The sequence below is a fragment of the Talpa europaea genome (assembly GCF_964194135.1).
Source record: "Talpa europaea genome assembly, chromosome: 4".
Classification (NCBI taxonomy): Eukaryota; Metazoa; Chordata; class Mammalia; order Eulipotyphla; family Talpidae; genus Talpa; species Talpa europaea.
In genome coordinates this window covers 22,322,680-22,338,185 of record NC_140070.1, presented here as the reverse complement: position 1 = coordinate 22,338,185, position 15,506 = coordinate 22,322,680, and the positions used below count along the sequence as shown (strand labels likewise).

The 15,506-nt window shown below is 38.2% G+C and overlaps 1 protein-coding gene across 2 annotated transcripts in view; it reads right to left on the bottom strand.

Annotated features, from left to right (window-relative positions):
* The window catches only part of TOPBP1 (DNA topoisomerase II binding protein 1), a gene marked incomplete at both ends in the record, with an annotated part of 43,658 nt that extends 29,123 nt beyond the window's left edge, over window positions 1-14,535 (bottom strand). The window contains 9 exons of one of the 2 annotated variants that reach the window (XM_084231031.1): window positions 1,420-1,667; window positions 1,817-1,980; window positions 4,281-4,450; window positions 5,167-5,346; window positions 6,915-7,111; window positions 8,829-9,010; window positions 9,614-9,757; window positions 11,565-11,699; window positions 14,452-14,535. In XM_084231031.1, coding sequence (XP_084087157.1) covers window positions 1,420-1,667; window positions 1,817-1,980; window positions 4,281-4,450; window positions 5,167-5,346; window positions 6,915-7,111; window positions 8,829-9,010; window positions 9,614-9,757; window positions 11,565-11,699; window positions 14,452-14,535 — 1,504 coding nt within the window. The remainder of the gene's footprint in view (window positions 1-1,419; window positions 1,668-1,816; window positions 1,981-4,280; window positions 4,451-5,166; window positions 5,347-6,914; window positions 7,112-8,828; window positions 9,011-9,613; window positions 9,758-11,564; window positions 11,700-14,451) is intronic. The other variant, XM_084231032.1, reaches the window with a different exon arrangement.
* Window positions 14,536-15,506: the final 971 nt, after the last annotated feature.

Below are 15,506 nucleotides of genomic sequence, written 5' to 3'. Positions count from 1 at the left end.
ATATAAAAATATAAATGTCAAAAACAGAAACACACAGTCCCCTAATACATAGCAAACATTGTAAATCAAGGTTAGCTTAAGAAAACCTTAGCGTATTTTTTAAAACTCTCATGGAGCTGTGTTGGAAGGTAACACTTTATAGTAGGAATTGTCAAACTGGGCCCACAGTCTGTAAGTATGTTTTCACATTTCTAAAGGGTTGTAAAAACCAAACAAAATAGAATGTGACAAAGACAGGATGCAGCAGGCAAGGTCTAAAATATCTACTCTACAGCCCTTTACAAAAAAAAGTATGCTGAGGGCTTGCTAGTGGCTCAAGGGGTTAAGTCTCAGCACTAAGAAGCTGGCAGCCACTGTAGCACTCCCATCCCCGGCCAGGGAGCTGACCCACATGGCGCAGCAGACCTCTCCTGCCTCGCCGCTGCTCCCCTCAGCAGTGTATTTCAGTATATCAGCCTGTTCTGCTCCCTACTTTGTCTCTGGTGAATCCTCTCACTCCCCACACCTCTGGCCTACACCCCAGTTCTTGTATGCATAAATAAATCCTTTTTAAAAAAAGTATGCTGAGTACTGCTTTATAGGATGCTGACAAGTCTAGATACTGACAAGTCTGGACATTATTCAGGGATCCTTTGTTTATATAGATACTGTGCCTAAGTGTTTTACATTCATATAATAATCATGATACTATGAGGCCAATAAAATGTGTGTATTTATACCCTTTTTTAAAGAGGAATCACACTCTTAACTGAGGGGAGATACTTGCAGAGGTACTCAGGTGAGCCAGTAGAGACGAATTAAAATAGTATTTATAGTTTACATGTATATATGTAAACTATATAATACATACAGTTTATATATAGAAATAGTCTCTATATAGTTTACATATATATATGTAAACCATAAAGAAAATGGGGAGTGGTCCACAAGAGGCTTTTGGCAAAGTGGTATATTCTTTTTGTGTTTTTGAATGTATTAAATACTACATAAGTTTTTTGTTAAAGAGAAATAGTGCTCACAATTCTTCACTGGCAATTTCCTGAACCATACCAAGAAGACTACATCCCAAGATGGCAATCCACAGTGTAGCACTGTATGTATCAAAGATCACAAAAACCAAGAAAGAGGCATTTGTTACAGGTTAAAATAAAAGCTCTTACAGTTACAAACTCACATACAGACCAAGTGATGCCTCTATACAAAACAGATGGCAATGAAACTGGTGGGCTGAAGAGAAGTGGGGTCAGAGGGTTCAGAACAATTTGGCCTTACCCTGTTCAGCAAATAAATGTTAACACTTAAAGAAAAAGGTTAATTTAACTTATAATCTAGAAAACCCAGAAGAAATCACACATATATGTGTATTCTACTACTAAGTTACTTCTTAATGACTGTGAATACTAATCTTCTTTTTCTTACCTGTTGTTGAGTTATTATTGACATACTGAGAGAGTAAATCTTCATCAGCTTGCTCAGGCTTTTCATTGGGAACAAAGTCTTTCTTAGAGAAGCTGCTGTTCTTTTTCAAGAGGGCTGTTTTACTTTCAGGTTGATCTGAAATTGGAACTTCCACTGGCAGGTAGTTAGCATGGATATATGGCTCTTCAGGAAGCATATAACCTTTACTAAAACACTCTAGCAACCATTTTGCTCCCACAACATGAGGCCTACAAAAATAGCACATAGATATATATTAATTTAAAGTATAAACACGTCATATCCCACCTGCAATGCAGTTTCCATAATTACATACACATGGAATTTTAAGAAAAATCATTATATAGTAAAAAATTTTTGAATTAAAAAGTGGTAAAACCTGTAGGCTGATTTATCCCAAAACTGCTTCAATTCATCATCGTAATCTCCCACAATAACATGAGTTACATCTTCATTGAGCTGGTTAAAACGAACTCCACCTCCACTATTAATAAGTCTTCTCAGTTTATCCAGTTTTCTGCCACTAAAACCACAAAGATATATCTGTAAAGAAAGAAAATACTTCAATGTATTTAAGATGGTATCTCAACAGAAACAGTCACTAAAAGCATCTAAATCCACTGTATATGTTTATATATATATATTTTAAGATATATTAAGAAGTGAGTATACTTTGAAATTTTGCACTTCATAGCAAAATTCCATAGCAGCTTTATCCTTCACAGCAGGCATTTGGTAAGTACTTTTGGGCTTTGGATGAAACAGAAGCCAGAATTTAGTATCACAGCAACTTCTAAAATACAGGTTGCTTCTTAAATTGTAAAGTTCTTACTACTTATAAATTTTTAAGTAATTACAGAAATAAACTGGAGTTAAATGTCTGACTTCAGAAAAACTATGCAAATGTTGTTTTAGCTGACAATGATCCACCATGTGACTATGGCAAGTTACTTAGGCACTTTAAACCAATTTCCTCCCTCTAAATTGAGGTATCTTTGCACAATTGATTTAAACAAGAAAATTTAAATCTAAGACCTAAGCATATGCTTTAAGGATAACATATGCAATAATGTATTTTTAAATATTAGTATGTAGGGCCTCCCTTGGTGGTACAGGAGTTAAAGTCTCAGTATTATCAAGCCACTGTAGCATAAGTTTGATCCTCACCCAGGGAGCTATGCACACGACGCAGACTTCTCCTGTCTCGCCTGCTATTTCCCTCAGTAGTGTATTTCAGAAGATCTGCCTATTCTGCTCTCCACTCTGTCGCTGGTGAATCTTCTTACTCCCACACCCCTGGCCTATACCCAGTTCTTGTATGCATAAATATATATATATGTGTCGTTTAAAATTTTCTTAGGAATGCACATGTATTTCTAGCTGTATTTATATCCCAAACTAAATAACCTCTATTACTGGAATATATTTTGACAAAAATTAGGAATCACGTACTTCCCATAAGTAAAAAATAATTCACAACCAGAATTAGTATAGTCTAATTATACAAGCTGTTTTCTGTTCTGCCCATAAACTGGTAACTATTTTAAGTACAGAAAGATAAGGTGATGTGACCAATTTCCTTTTTTTTTTTTTTTAAGGATTGAATCATGCACACAAGAACTGGGGCGTCAGCCAGGGGTATGGGGGGGTAAAAGGATTCACCAGAGAGAGTGGGGAGCGGAACAAGCAGATCTACTGAAATAAACTGCTGAGGAGAGCAGCGGGCGAGGCAGGAGAGGTCTGCTGCACCATGTGGGTCGCTCCCTGGCCAGCCAGGGATCGAACTTGTGCTTCAGTGGCTAGTGATAGCTTGATAGTGCTGTCTTTAACCTGTGCCACCAGGGAGACCCCGAATTTCCTTTCCTAACAAAACAGGGTTAAATCTTTGCTAGTCTTTGAGAATTAATTCATAGTCTTCACATTCTACAAATAGGAATATATTAAGTAACTCTGGGAGACGTACTGCATGTGATGTTTCTATAAAGCACTTATAATTTAGTTATATACAAAAAATAAATGGAGATATGAGGCAAAGCAATATGCCTAAAGTTTAGGATTACAGGCTTTGGAGTAGATTACTGGCTACTTAATATCGGTTACTGAAAAGAATTTTAATCCTTCATATTTCAGTTTCAGGGTAACAATCATCTTAGACTTATTTGTGGGAATTTGAAAGTTTTATACAACACAGTAATAATATATATGAAATGGGGCCTCCCCGGTGGCGCAGCAGTTGAGCTCTGGGTTGCGAAGCTGCCTGCAGCCTCTGCAGCGCCGGTTCGATCCCCGGCTGCTCCCCGGCCACCGGAGGAGGGTCCCACATGGCACGCAGACCTCTCCTGCCGCCCGCTGCTCCTCTCAGCAGTGTACTTCGGTCCTTCTGCCTGCTCTGTTCCCCGCTCTGGTGAATTCTCTCACCCTCCCGCACTTCTCACTGTACCCAGTGCTTGTATAAATAAATCTTTAAAAAAAATGTATATATATGAAATGATTAGCACAGTGTCTAGTATATTATGAACATTTTAAAGTAGTCATTAATAAAAATTCATTTAGTAGTTCAGAAAGTACCCTCCAACCATGGAAAGATTAATGTAGTTGGAAAGGTTCAGAATAGAGTGAAAAGCTTATATGAACTTTGAAAGATGACAAGATGAAAGTAAATCCCAGGCAGATACACCCTGACATCTAAAGGATGGACATGACCTAATGAATGTATCTGCTTAGCTAGCATGAAGGGTTATATAACAAGGGTTATAACAAGGAAGCTGAAGTCTGAAGGGTTTTCAAAGTTATGCTAGGAAGTACTGACACATATTATCACTTATTACATAATAAAGACATACCCGACAACCATCTAATAAATCTTCAGGTGCTTGAAATGCACTGACATCCAGATTTTCCAAATTTTCAAGTGTAGGCTCTACTTTGCTATTAAGAACTGAAGTACATATTGACTCATTTATGCAGCTTGTATTGATGTTGGAAATATGGCTGACATCTGAAAGAGTACGACCTACATAGTAAACAAAAATGTCTAAGTTTATGGAGATAAAATAACTGATTACCTATTTTCCTACAGCTTTTTTATAAACAAAGGACTATGAAGAATTTCCAATGTTTTTAATAACATTCAAATGTAAGATTCAAATGTTTTTAATAACATCTTGATAGTGAAGTATGAAAAGGGAAAATGAAACTAAGGTTCATGTCTTACTCAAATAAAAATACATTTAATACATTTTCTTAATAGTGGTTTGCGCCCAAATAAAACCTAAAGTTGGCAGCTTACATTTGAAAAAAAATTTACATTTGCAAAATTGCCAACATGGAGCCTACAAAACAGAAACTTTTAAATTTTATATGAATACAGATATATAATAGATACGTAACAATTTTAGCAAACTAGTATGAACATGTACTAATATTTGCACATCAGTCAAGATATAAAAAATTCCTTTAAACCTTTTTTACTATTCTGAATTTCTTTAATCATATTTTGCACTGTATCAGGGGTATGAAAGTATGCATCAGTTATAAAGAGAAATGTCAGGAGCAGTTCTGAACAAAATTTTTATATAGTTTGGCTAATTTCATTATATAATTATGCCTTAATACAGAGCAAGAAAATAATAATTCTGTACCTTGGCGAGCCTGTAACAAATCAATTCTTAGCATAATAAAATGATTCTCTTAAAAATAACTTCTTACTGTAATTCCAATGAGACTTACTAGCAATTGCATTGATCTGTCCAGTAGGAGTTGAAGTCTCAGGTATAGTCTTTGTTTCTGGTTTAGACTCTGTCTTGTACATAGATTCATCCTGACAAAAACCTTTTTCAACACTGTCAAAAAACCATTGTGTGGTCACACAGTGTACATTCCATCTCTTGGCACATTCATATTTTTGACCTATCACGTTAACAGAGAAATGCAAACCATTAAATTCTATTTTTGCAGATACATTCAAATTATGACAGGTTAAAAATAAATACCTGAAACAAAATCAGTTATCAACAATTACTCTTTTAAGTAGTATGCTACATGGTATGTCAAAAAGCAGTTATTGTACATTATCAATCATTTATATTTCCTATATATTGCATAAATACACATTATATTAGTACTGATCTTTTATAAAATTCCAGAGACAAGGGAGGAGGGGTAACTGAAATGTTAAAGTGGTTTGAGCACAGCCTCCATCACTCCATCACTCTTTAAACTAGTTCCTAGTCTGTAAAATGGGGATACATTTCAGAATTATGTGGTTTCAGTAAGACTATAAAATGACTGAACAATGTAAATGTTTGCAACATAAGAACCACTAGTTTTGAATATACTACTATAGCAAGAGGATTCTAAAGTACAAGAAAGATAGGCAAATAGGCAAATACACTTAAAATACTTTTCATTATCTTAAAAAAATCCTTAATATAATCTACTTTAAAATAGTATCAAAAGAAACAGATGAATATGTAGTAAATAATAACATGAAAGTTCCTCTCCACCCCCCCCCCCCAATTTTGTGACCGAGAGAGGAACCACTTTTAGATTTGGAAAATCAATAGCGGTTATCAAACCAATTGACAACAGTAATGTTAACTGGCCATACCTAAAGTTCTGATTAAGGATAATCATTAATTAATTAATCTTAATTTATTTTCCTAATTTTATTACTTACCTAGGTAGCTTAACAGTATAGACAAAAGATAATGAAAATGAAAATAAAATCCTCCTCTCATTAGCTAGTATATATACTAGGGTATTGGTAAAATAATATTCTCCAGAAAGGTTACAGATCTCCAAAATTAATAGCAATTTTAAGGAATTCTTATTTGTAATGTATCTTTAACAAACTCATGTTTTGTTTTGTTTAAAAGATTTATTTATTCATACATACAAGAACTGGGGTACAGGCCAGAGGTGTGAGGGTGATAGGATTCACCAGAGACAAGAGTGGGGAACAGAACAGGCAGACTGACTGAAATACACTGCTGAGGGCAGCAGCGGGAGAGTCAGGAGAGGTCTGTTGCGCCATGTGAGTAGCTCCCTGGCCAGGGATCAAACTCAAGCTGCAATGGCTGCAGATAGCTTCATAGGTTGCGTCTTACCCCCTTGAACTATCAGGGAGGCCCCAAACTCATGTTTTGTAAGATACAGCTTTCAAGTTAAAACTTAGTTCATCTAGTGAAACTTATTCAATTAAAAACTAAACCACATCTTCTAAATTTGTCATTAGAAAGACATGTAACTTAGCTACATCTATTCTTGTTATTCATCCAAAATTCTTGTCTCTTAAGTAATGACCAGGATAAATACTATGAGTTATATACCTTTTCTATCTTTGCAAGATTTTAGGAGGGGTTGTGGGGAATGCTAGATTTATGCCACATCAGAGGGAAACACTATCTGTGAAGATCTTAAAATGTTAAATACTAAAGAAAACTTTGCATTTTTCCATTTGTTAAAGACAGCTTTACCTTTTGGTTCTTGCACAATGAGGTGTGTACATTCATTCATTTTCAATTGTCCCATGTATTGACCTCCATGCTTAAGTGCAAGCTGCTGAACTGCCTTCCTGTCTACGCTACATAAGCCAGTCACACAGATTATGCAACCAAGAAAAATAGGACACTTGAAGTCTTCCATGTTTATATCAGTGTATCTAGCTATTTTTCTGTGGGGGGAAAAAATAAGAAAGACAATTAATACATTAAACATACCAGGTCATTAAAAATTTCCCAAAAGAACAATGACAAAAAAGAAATACCACTCATGTTTTCCTCACTTCTTATGATTTTAATCATTTTGAAGGGAAACAAATATAGTCTAAATTTAACTAATTGCTCATCTAGCTCAGTATCATTGCCTCTAGTAAAAAGTGTTTTGGATAGAGGCATTTTTCCAAATAAAACTTATGGGAAAATATTTATTTTAGTAACCATATTTAAGCTCATCAAAGTGGTATATTTTTCAAAGCTGTAAGTCTGGATTTTAAAAAATTCAAAGGGGCTTTGGACACCTATTAGAAAAACAGCCTTTTTATTCTTCCAATATACTACCTGAGTAATGAGCAGTGATTTGGGGGCGAATACCAACAAAAATTTCATTATTGCTGGCATGCCAGGCAGATACTGATGAAGTAAGTTAGGCTGGGAGTGAGGGTGTCAATATGGAGATAAAGTTAGGATGTGCTAGAAGATGTTGAAAAGACCAGAAAAATGACTATTAAATTCAAACAGTGGTACTTTTCTTGAAATAGTACCTCTTTTCTTGAAATGGGTTCTAAATTCCACGACAGCAGGGATGCTATCTTTCCTGTTGCATTATGTGTATCTATTGCCTTACTTAAGGCAAGGTATTGAAAGTGGACTCAATTTTAACATTCTGAAAAATCATCTTAGTGAATGGATCTTAGTGAATGGCTAATATTCCTTTGGGAGGGTAATATGTATGACCACTAATATGGCTAATTTACTCTCTTAACGAATGGACACAGTATTGAAGAATAATGTAATACATGAGCTACAGTTGCTACAATGATTTTCTCATCTTTCAAAAATTATTTATTTATTTATTTATAAAGATTTATTATTTATTTATACAAGCACTGGGGTACAGTCAGAAGCGCGGGAGGGTGAGAGAATTCGCCAGAGCCAGAGCGGAGAGCAGAACAGGCAGACTGATGAAGTGCACTGCTGAGGGGAGCAGCGAGCGGCAGGAGAGGTCTGGGCGCCATGTGGGACCCTCTCCTGGTGGCCGGGGATCGAACCGGTGCTGTAGAGGCTGTGGGCAGCTTTGCAACCCAGCGCTCAACCGCAGCGCCACCGGGGAGGGCACTCAACTTTTTTTTTTTTTTTAAAAAAGATTTATTTATGCATTCAAGAGCTGGGGTACAGGCCAGAGATGTGGGGGGAGGAGGGGTAAGAGGATTCACCAGAGACAGAGTGGGGAGCAGAACAGGCAGACTGAATGAAATACACTGCTGAGGGTGGCAGCGGGCTAGTCAGGAGAGGTCTGCTTCGCCATGTGGGTTGCTTCCTGGCTAGCCAGGGATTGAACTTGTGCTGCAGAGGCTGCGGATTGTTCATAGTGCGGTGCTTAACCTCTTGCACCACCAGGGAGGCCCCAGATTTTCTCAACTATTTTGAAAACAATTATCAAAGCATTTCTTGTAACTAATGCTAAACCCACAGCCAATTCTGCCTATCACCTTATACCTTAGTAATAAGTTTGCAGGTTCTGCTCCTAAAGAAGCTTAAGGACCCCATTTCTGTTCCTCAGTAGCAAATATAAAAAGAATAGTATAAAACCTACCCTATGAACACTCAGATATCAAAATGATTGGATGGATATATTTTTTAAAATCTGGAAAACTTAAATGTTTTTCTTACTTTTCTTGTGACTTCTCCCAAAGTGTTTTTATCCAAGAAGGAAGCAAAATAGGTTTCTTTAGGTTTGCAGCAACTAAGTATTTTTTGCTACCAACTTCTCCTGCAATAAGGTGAGTTACTGATATATTAAGGTCTCTGTAAACACGTCCACCCATCATTTGTACATATTTATGAACTTCTTCCTATAGCCCCAAAAGAAAACACAGTATTAGTACTGAAGCAAATATCTCCTCCATTTTTAATACAAAATCCTATAAATATCTTTTGATGTTAGTGTGAATGCACAGTGCATCTTATCACTACAAAGTTAAATCAAATTATCTTATGGAAATAAGATATATATGAATTACAAATTAAAAAAATTGCCTCGATACATTTTCCTATATTTACCTCTTTCGAGTCCATGAATTCACTAAACAATGCTGCATTTATAAATATACAATATACTTTAATTTACTGTACATGTTTTGAAAGTATATGAATTATATATATATATATATATATATGGTGGAAAAATATAAGTAATTTAAAAACATTCACTGACAATATAAAGAAAAAGTGAGTTTGCTTTTAAATCTAAACAAAAATCTTCAATTAGCTGGTTTTCAATACAACAAATTTCACTGTATTTATTAAAAAATAAAAAAAGGCAATACACTGTTGTATTCTGACTTTGAAATAAGTCATGAACACTAAGTGGAAGATCTTTCAAGGCATCTCCTACATAGTGAAAAATTAACTATGGAAACAGATATATTGATTATGATATTCCTCTCAACACCTACCCTTTTATCTTTATCCAGGCTTGTACAAGATATTATTACATCAGACATAACCATGTTATAGACTGGATGTTCAGCTCTTGGGACACATCGCTGGTGGTGCATACAAAATATTACTACCTGAGGACCAACAATTCTGCAACCAAGCTACAAAGAAAGAAAAAGGTTACTGAGTTAATAGGAAAAGACCTCCAATCTTAAAACATTTAATTTTGTAATGATGACCAATTCTTTATAGAAGTTGACCACTGTAAAAAAATCAACAATTTGTTATGAGAAAAAATAAAGACCATTATATATTGATAATTTCTCACACATTACATATTAAATTCACACACATATGTACACTCACCCACCCACAAACCAAAAGCATATCAAACAATGTAGGCTATCAATAGAAATAAGCTCTAAGAGGGGCCTCCCTGGTGGTGCAAGGGGTTAAGCACAGCACTGTGAAGCTATCCACAGCCACTGCAGCATGAATTCGATCCCTGGCCAGCCAGGGAGCCACCCACATGGCGCAGCAGACCTCTCCATCTCGCCTGCTGCTTCAGTCAGCAGTGTGTTTCAGTCAGTCTGTCTCTTCTGCTCCCCACTCTGTCTCTGGTGAACCCTCTTACCCAACCCCCTCACCTCTGGCCTATACCTCAGTTATTGTATGCATAAATAAATCTTTAAAAAAAAAAAAAAGAAAGAAGCTCTAAGAGCCAAACTCAATTAAAATTGCCCTCAAAATTTTAATCTCTGAAACAAATGCTTCTTAATAAGGGAGTATGAGTAACAATTTCATGCTCTAACAATTAGAAAAAAATAAACACACACTTTTCAAATAAAGCACCCAGTCAATAAAGCAGTTTGAAAATGTAACAATCTATACACCCCACTCTAATATACCTACTATGTCACCAAAAATCTAATCATAGCAATACCTACACATTTGTATTTTAAATACTCTGTCTTTCCCAGGAAGACCCACAAATATGTCTAAGATATTGCAGGCTACTCAAAAAAAAAAAAAAAAAAAAAAAAAAAGACTTTATTTTCACTGATAATTAACAAAGCTAGCAACATTACTCAAACATCGGCATATTCAAGCCTGACTAAAAGGCCTATAGTCACCACATGCTATGCCAAAGTCACCACAGCATGACTGATTTAAATATCTGAGGGCAAATGATTACTATCTTTTGGGTCAGCCATAAGAAAGGTAAATTTATGATGCTTTTGTCTCTTTTTGTCTCTGTCTGACAAGTAGTGTTATTTCCAAAAGGAGGGTAAGACCAACAATGCTTTTGGCAAAGGTGGGCAACAGACCTTCCATAAATTATACAGATACTGCATCTACCTACTCTTCTATGTTTTCTTCTCCTTCAAACAAGAATCACTTCTTTGTAATCTGGATGGAATTACAGCCAGTTTACTTTTATTTCAATGCTTCTCTCTTGTCCAGACACCAAAAAAGTAATGAGTCAGTAGACTCTAGAATCAACAACAAAAAAAAATAAGATAGCTCATTGGTATATTAGCAATACTCATCACCCAAAAACTTCCTCTTAGCATATAATTTTCAGATCATATACAAAGTAGAGGCACTAAAATTCTGTGTGCAACAGCACATAAGACAGTAAATAACACAGCACTATATGTTGCGGTCTACCTCCCTGAAATAACATGCAATCAAACTGGGTTTAAGAACAGTAAAATTTCACTAAAATGCATCATTACTATAAAGGTTCATTTACACTAACTGAAGTTCAGTCCCTGAAATATAAAAATTACATATATCAAATGCCTACTGTAACATAATTAGCCTTTAAAAACATTCTGATCTCCCAAATTGAAGAATTCCTTGGTATTAGTAATTTGTATCATCGGCAAAGAAGTTATGCCCACTGAAACAAAAAACAAAAACAGAAACCAGACTGTTGAAGGAACATACTTTAAGTTAGCAAACCTTTTTGAGGTGATCAAAGACAATGCCACTAAAAGGGTCACAGATATAAAGTGATCTATCATTTTCCTTTATCTTCAATGCCTCGTCTTCTGAAATAATCTGAAGATATTCTTCTGATTGGAACTCTTTTATTGACTGAAAGAAAAAAAATGAATGCACTGAAATTAGTCACATGTATTCAAGTCCATAAACTTCAATCTTCAAAATCCATGTCAAATCCAGTCTTTCCCCTACTGAAAACTACCATCATCTCTCACCTTTGCAGTTGCTTCTAAAATGGCCCCAACTCTCCTTCCTTTCTTGTCCTAAATTTATTCTCCACATAGCAGCTAGTGACCTTTTTAACAAAGGGAATCTGGTCACAGCACTCTGCTCAAACCCTCCAATGGCTTCCTGCCACACTCAAAATCCACATTTTTAAAAAATTTTTCATACAAGAGCTGCATGTTGGCTAGAGGTGCGGGGGGAGGGTTGAGAGTCTTCACCAGACACAGAGTGGGGAACAGAACAGGCAGATCAACTAAATACACTGCTGAGGGGGAGCAGTGGGCAAGACAGGAGAGGTCTGCTTTGCTGTGTGGGTCACCTCCCTGACCAGGGCTTGAACTAGAGCTGTAGCAGCTGCAGGTTGCTTCATACTGCGGATGCTTAACCCCTTGTGCCACCAGGGAGGCCCCTCCACATTTCTTAACAATGTTCTATAAGACCAGAGCTTGCCTGCTGCCTCGTCTCACCACTATTTACTCTATTATAGCCATTCCTGATTTCCTTTTTTTTTTTAATTTTTTTTGTTTTTATATAGAGGCATGTTTTATTTATTTATTTATTTGTTTGTTTGTTTTGTTTATACATGCACTGGGTACAGTCAGAAGCGCGGGAGGGTGAGAGAAATCACCAGAGCCAGAGCGGGGAGCAGAGCAGGCAGAAGGGCCATGTGGGACCCTCCTCTGGTGGCCGGGAGCAGCCGGGGATCGAACTGGCGCCGCAGAGGCTGCGGGCAGCTTCGCAACCCAGCGCTCAACCGCTGCGCCACCGGGGAGGCCCCATTCCTGATTTCTTATTAAGCTTGCAACAAGCTAAGCATGAGTCCATTTAGAGGCTTTGTTCTTGTTCCCACTGCCTGGAATACTTATCTCCCTAGTCTTCACCTGACAATCCTTCACTTCAATCATATGTGCTCATATCACCACACCAGAGATGCCTATCTTGATTATACATCTAAAATACCATTTCCCTACCTCTCCACTTTATTTTATAAAGAAAAACATTGACATGTTACACACACACAATTTTTGTCTTTCTCCCTTATAAAAATTACAGTTTCAAGATCTATCTTGGGGTCCTCCCTGGTGGTGTAAGGGGTTAAAGTCTCAGCACCATGAAGCTGTCTGCAAGTGGATCACCAGGCAGGGAGGTGACCCACATGGCGCAGCAGACCTCTCCTGTCTCACCTGCTGCTCCCCTCAGCAGTGTCTTTCAGTGGATCCACCTATTCTGCTCCCCACTCTGTCTCTGGTGAATCCTCTCACTCCCCATACCTCTGGACTACACCCCCGCTCTTGTGTGCATAAATAAATAAATCTTAAAAAAAAAAAATCTATCTTGTAAGCTACCATACCCACTCAGTGTGCATGCACGTATTTTCTGGGCAAATTTTGAAGTCGTTACATTAAATACTTAGTGATCCTTTTAAACAATTAAGTCTGATTATATTACATTTCTGATTAAAGCCCTTTGGTGGGTCTCCATCTCACTGAAAGAAAAAGCTGAAGTTCTTACAATGGCTCACAAGGCCCTACAAGACCGCTTTACTCTTACTTTCTCAAGCATCTGTTAATATTCATTCCCTCTCCTTGCCACACTAATTTGGACAGATGCTCCAAGCATTTTTCCATTTTTCCAGAGGCCTGTGGATGGTTGTCCACTCTGCTTGAAACCCTTTCTCAGATATCCACATAGCTAAGTATCTCACCTCTTTTTAGCGTACTCAAATATCATCATCTTCATAAAGTTTATCCTAATCTCACTTTATTTAAAACCATAACCTTCCCTTCTTCTTCTCCCCCAAACATTCTCCAGAATCCCTTACCCTGGCCCTCTTTTCTCTTCCCATAATATTCAACACTTTGAAACATATTACATGGTTTACTCATTCATCGTGTCTAATTAATGCCAATTCCCTCCACCTGGAATAGAATATAAGTTCTGAGTAAGCAGGGATTTCTGACTGCTCTGATCAATAACATACCCCAAGTACTAGAACAGAAATTAGCTCATGGACACAATGATTATTTGCTGACTGATGAATTAAAAACTACAACAGTGCACCTCAAATTTCAGTGTACATAGAAATCACACTGAGGATCCTGTTAAAATGTTCTAAATGCTAAGTCTGAATTGCATCAAAGTATTGCACTAACAAACTTTCAGGCAATGCTGACACTACTGAGTTCTGTTAAGTAGTAAGAGCCTACACCACAGCAACATTCTCTTATCACACTATACAAAATGAAACATACTTTTAACAATTAACTTATGTGTAACCAGTATGTGACCTACTCAAATTTTTTCAACATACAAGGACTACTCTGGTTCCTAAAATTTTTTTAAAAACCAAGCAATCCAGCAACTTAATTTCCAAGAATAGCAGGTCTATTACCTTCAAAAGAAATGTTATAATAGATTATAAGCTCCCCCAAATGCTTAATAATGATACACTCACACCAATTGAAAAGTATGCAGTGATACGTCTACACTATTGTAGACTACACGGATAGAATTATGAAAATAAGATAGCTACGATCAGCGCATAAAAATCCCATTAAACCAAACACCCTGAAATCAAGAAATTCACAGCATCAAACAAGATGTTTTCAACTCTTCTTACCTCAAGAGCTTTAAAAAAACATTCAGAATTGTCGGAAGACTTTAAAAACTTCACATAAAACGGTTCTTTGTCATTTGTGGACATTTTTGAGCTGTCAAAATAAAGGAACCATTAGCAAGAACACAAACACAATTACCTATGAAGTCAAATATTTTGAGGTGCCTATTTTTCAGCGCAGACAAGTACAGCACGGGCGGCCCTTCTGGCCTTGCCCAGCCCATGAATTCGTCCATCACGTTTCTAGGAAACGCTGGGGTAGGGCAAAGTCAAGGGAAAAGATGACAACACCGACACCAACCCTTGCAAATCAGAGAACGAAATTAACGTCCCTAAAACGGAACACCTCGAGGGCCCTGGCTATGGGGCTTACATCGCTGAAGTCAATGGACATTTAATTCCACTTAAAGATACACAATCGCAGCTGTCCCTGCAGGCCTCTGGGGGGACCCCCGGCCCTCGAGATTTGTCCACCCTTCAGTCTAAGGGATTTTAAAGATAAACAAAGAAGCCATTTAGGAAAGTCATGACCCCTACACACCCGGATGTTCTCGCTCCCCAGCTCCCAGGGAAAGGCCCTACCCTGGGTCCGCCGCAGCCCCGTCCTCTCGGGCGTCAGGGTCCTCCCCGCCGACCCGGGGCCGATTACCAGGGCAGGAAACCAGGGCCCCGAAGGCCACAGGGGGCGTCGCGACCGCAGTTGGGGTGTCGAGGGGGCGGAATCCTCTCTCGGCGCCGCACTCACCTCGGCGGAGGCCTGGGGTTCTCGGGCGGCGAGCGGGGCGGCGCGCGGCCCTCAGGACGGCGGCTGGGGTCGGGCGCCACCCCGGCGCACACCCGCCCACCGGCGGCGCCCCCAGCCCGAGCGAACAGAACGCGGAAGTTGCCAAGGCCGCGAACCGACTTTCGCGCCAAGTGCTCGAGCGCCCCCGCCTCTTCCGGCGGAAGTGACGCCACCGCCGCGCGCGGGGAGGGCGGGGAGGTCAAACGCGGTGAGGGGCGCTGGGGTGGGTCTCCGGGGAGCCTGAGGCTGCGTCCTCTGTAGTTGCGGGTTTGGA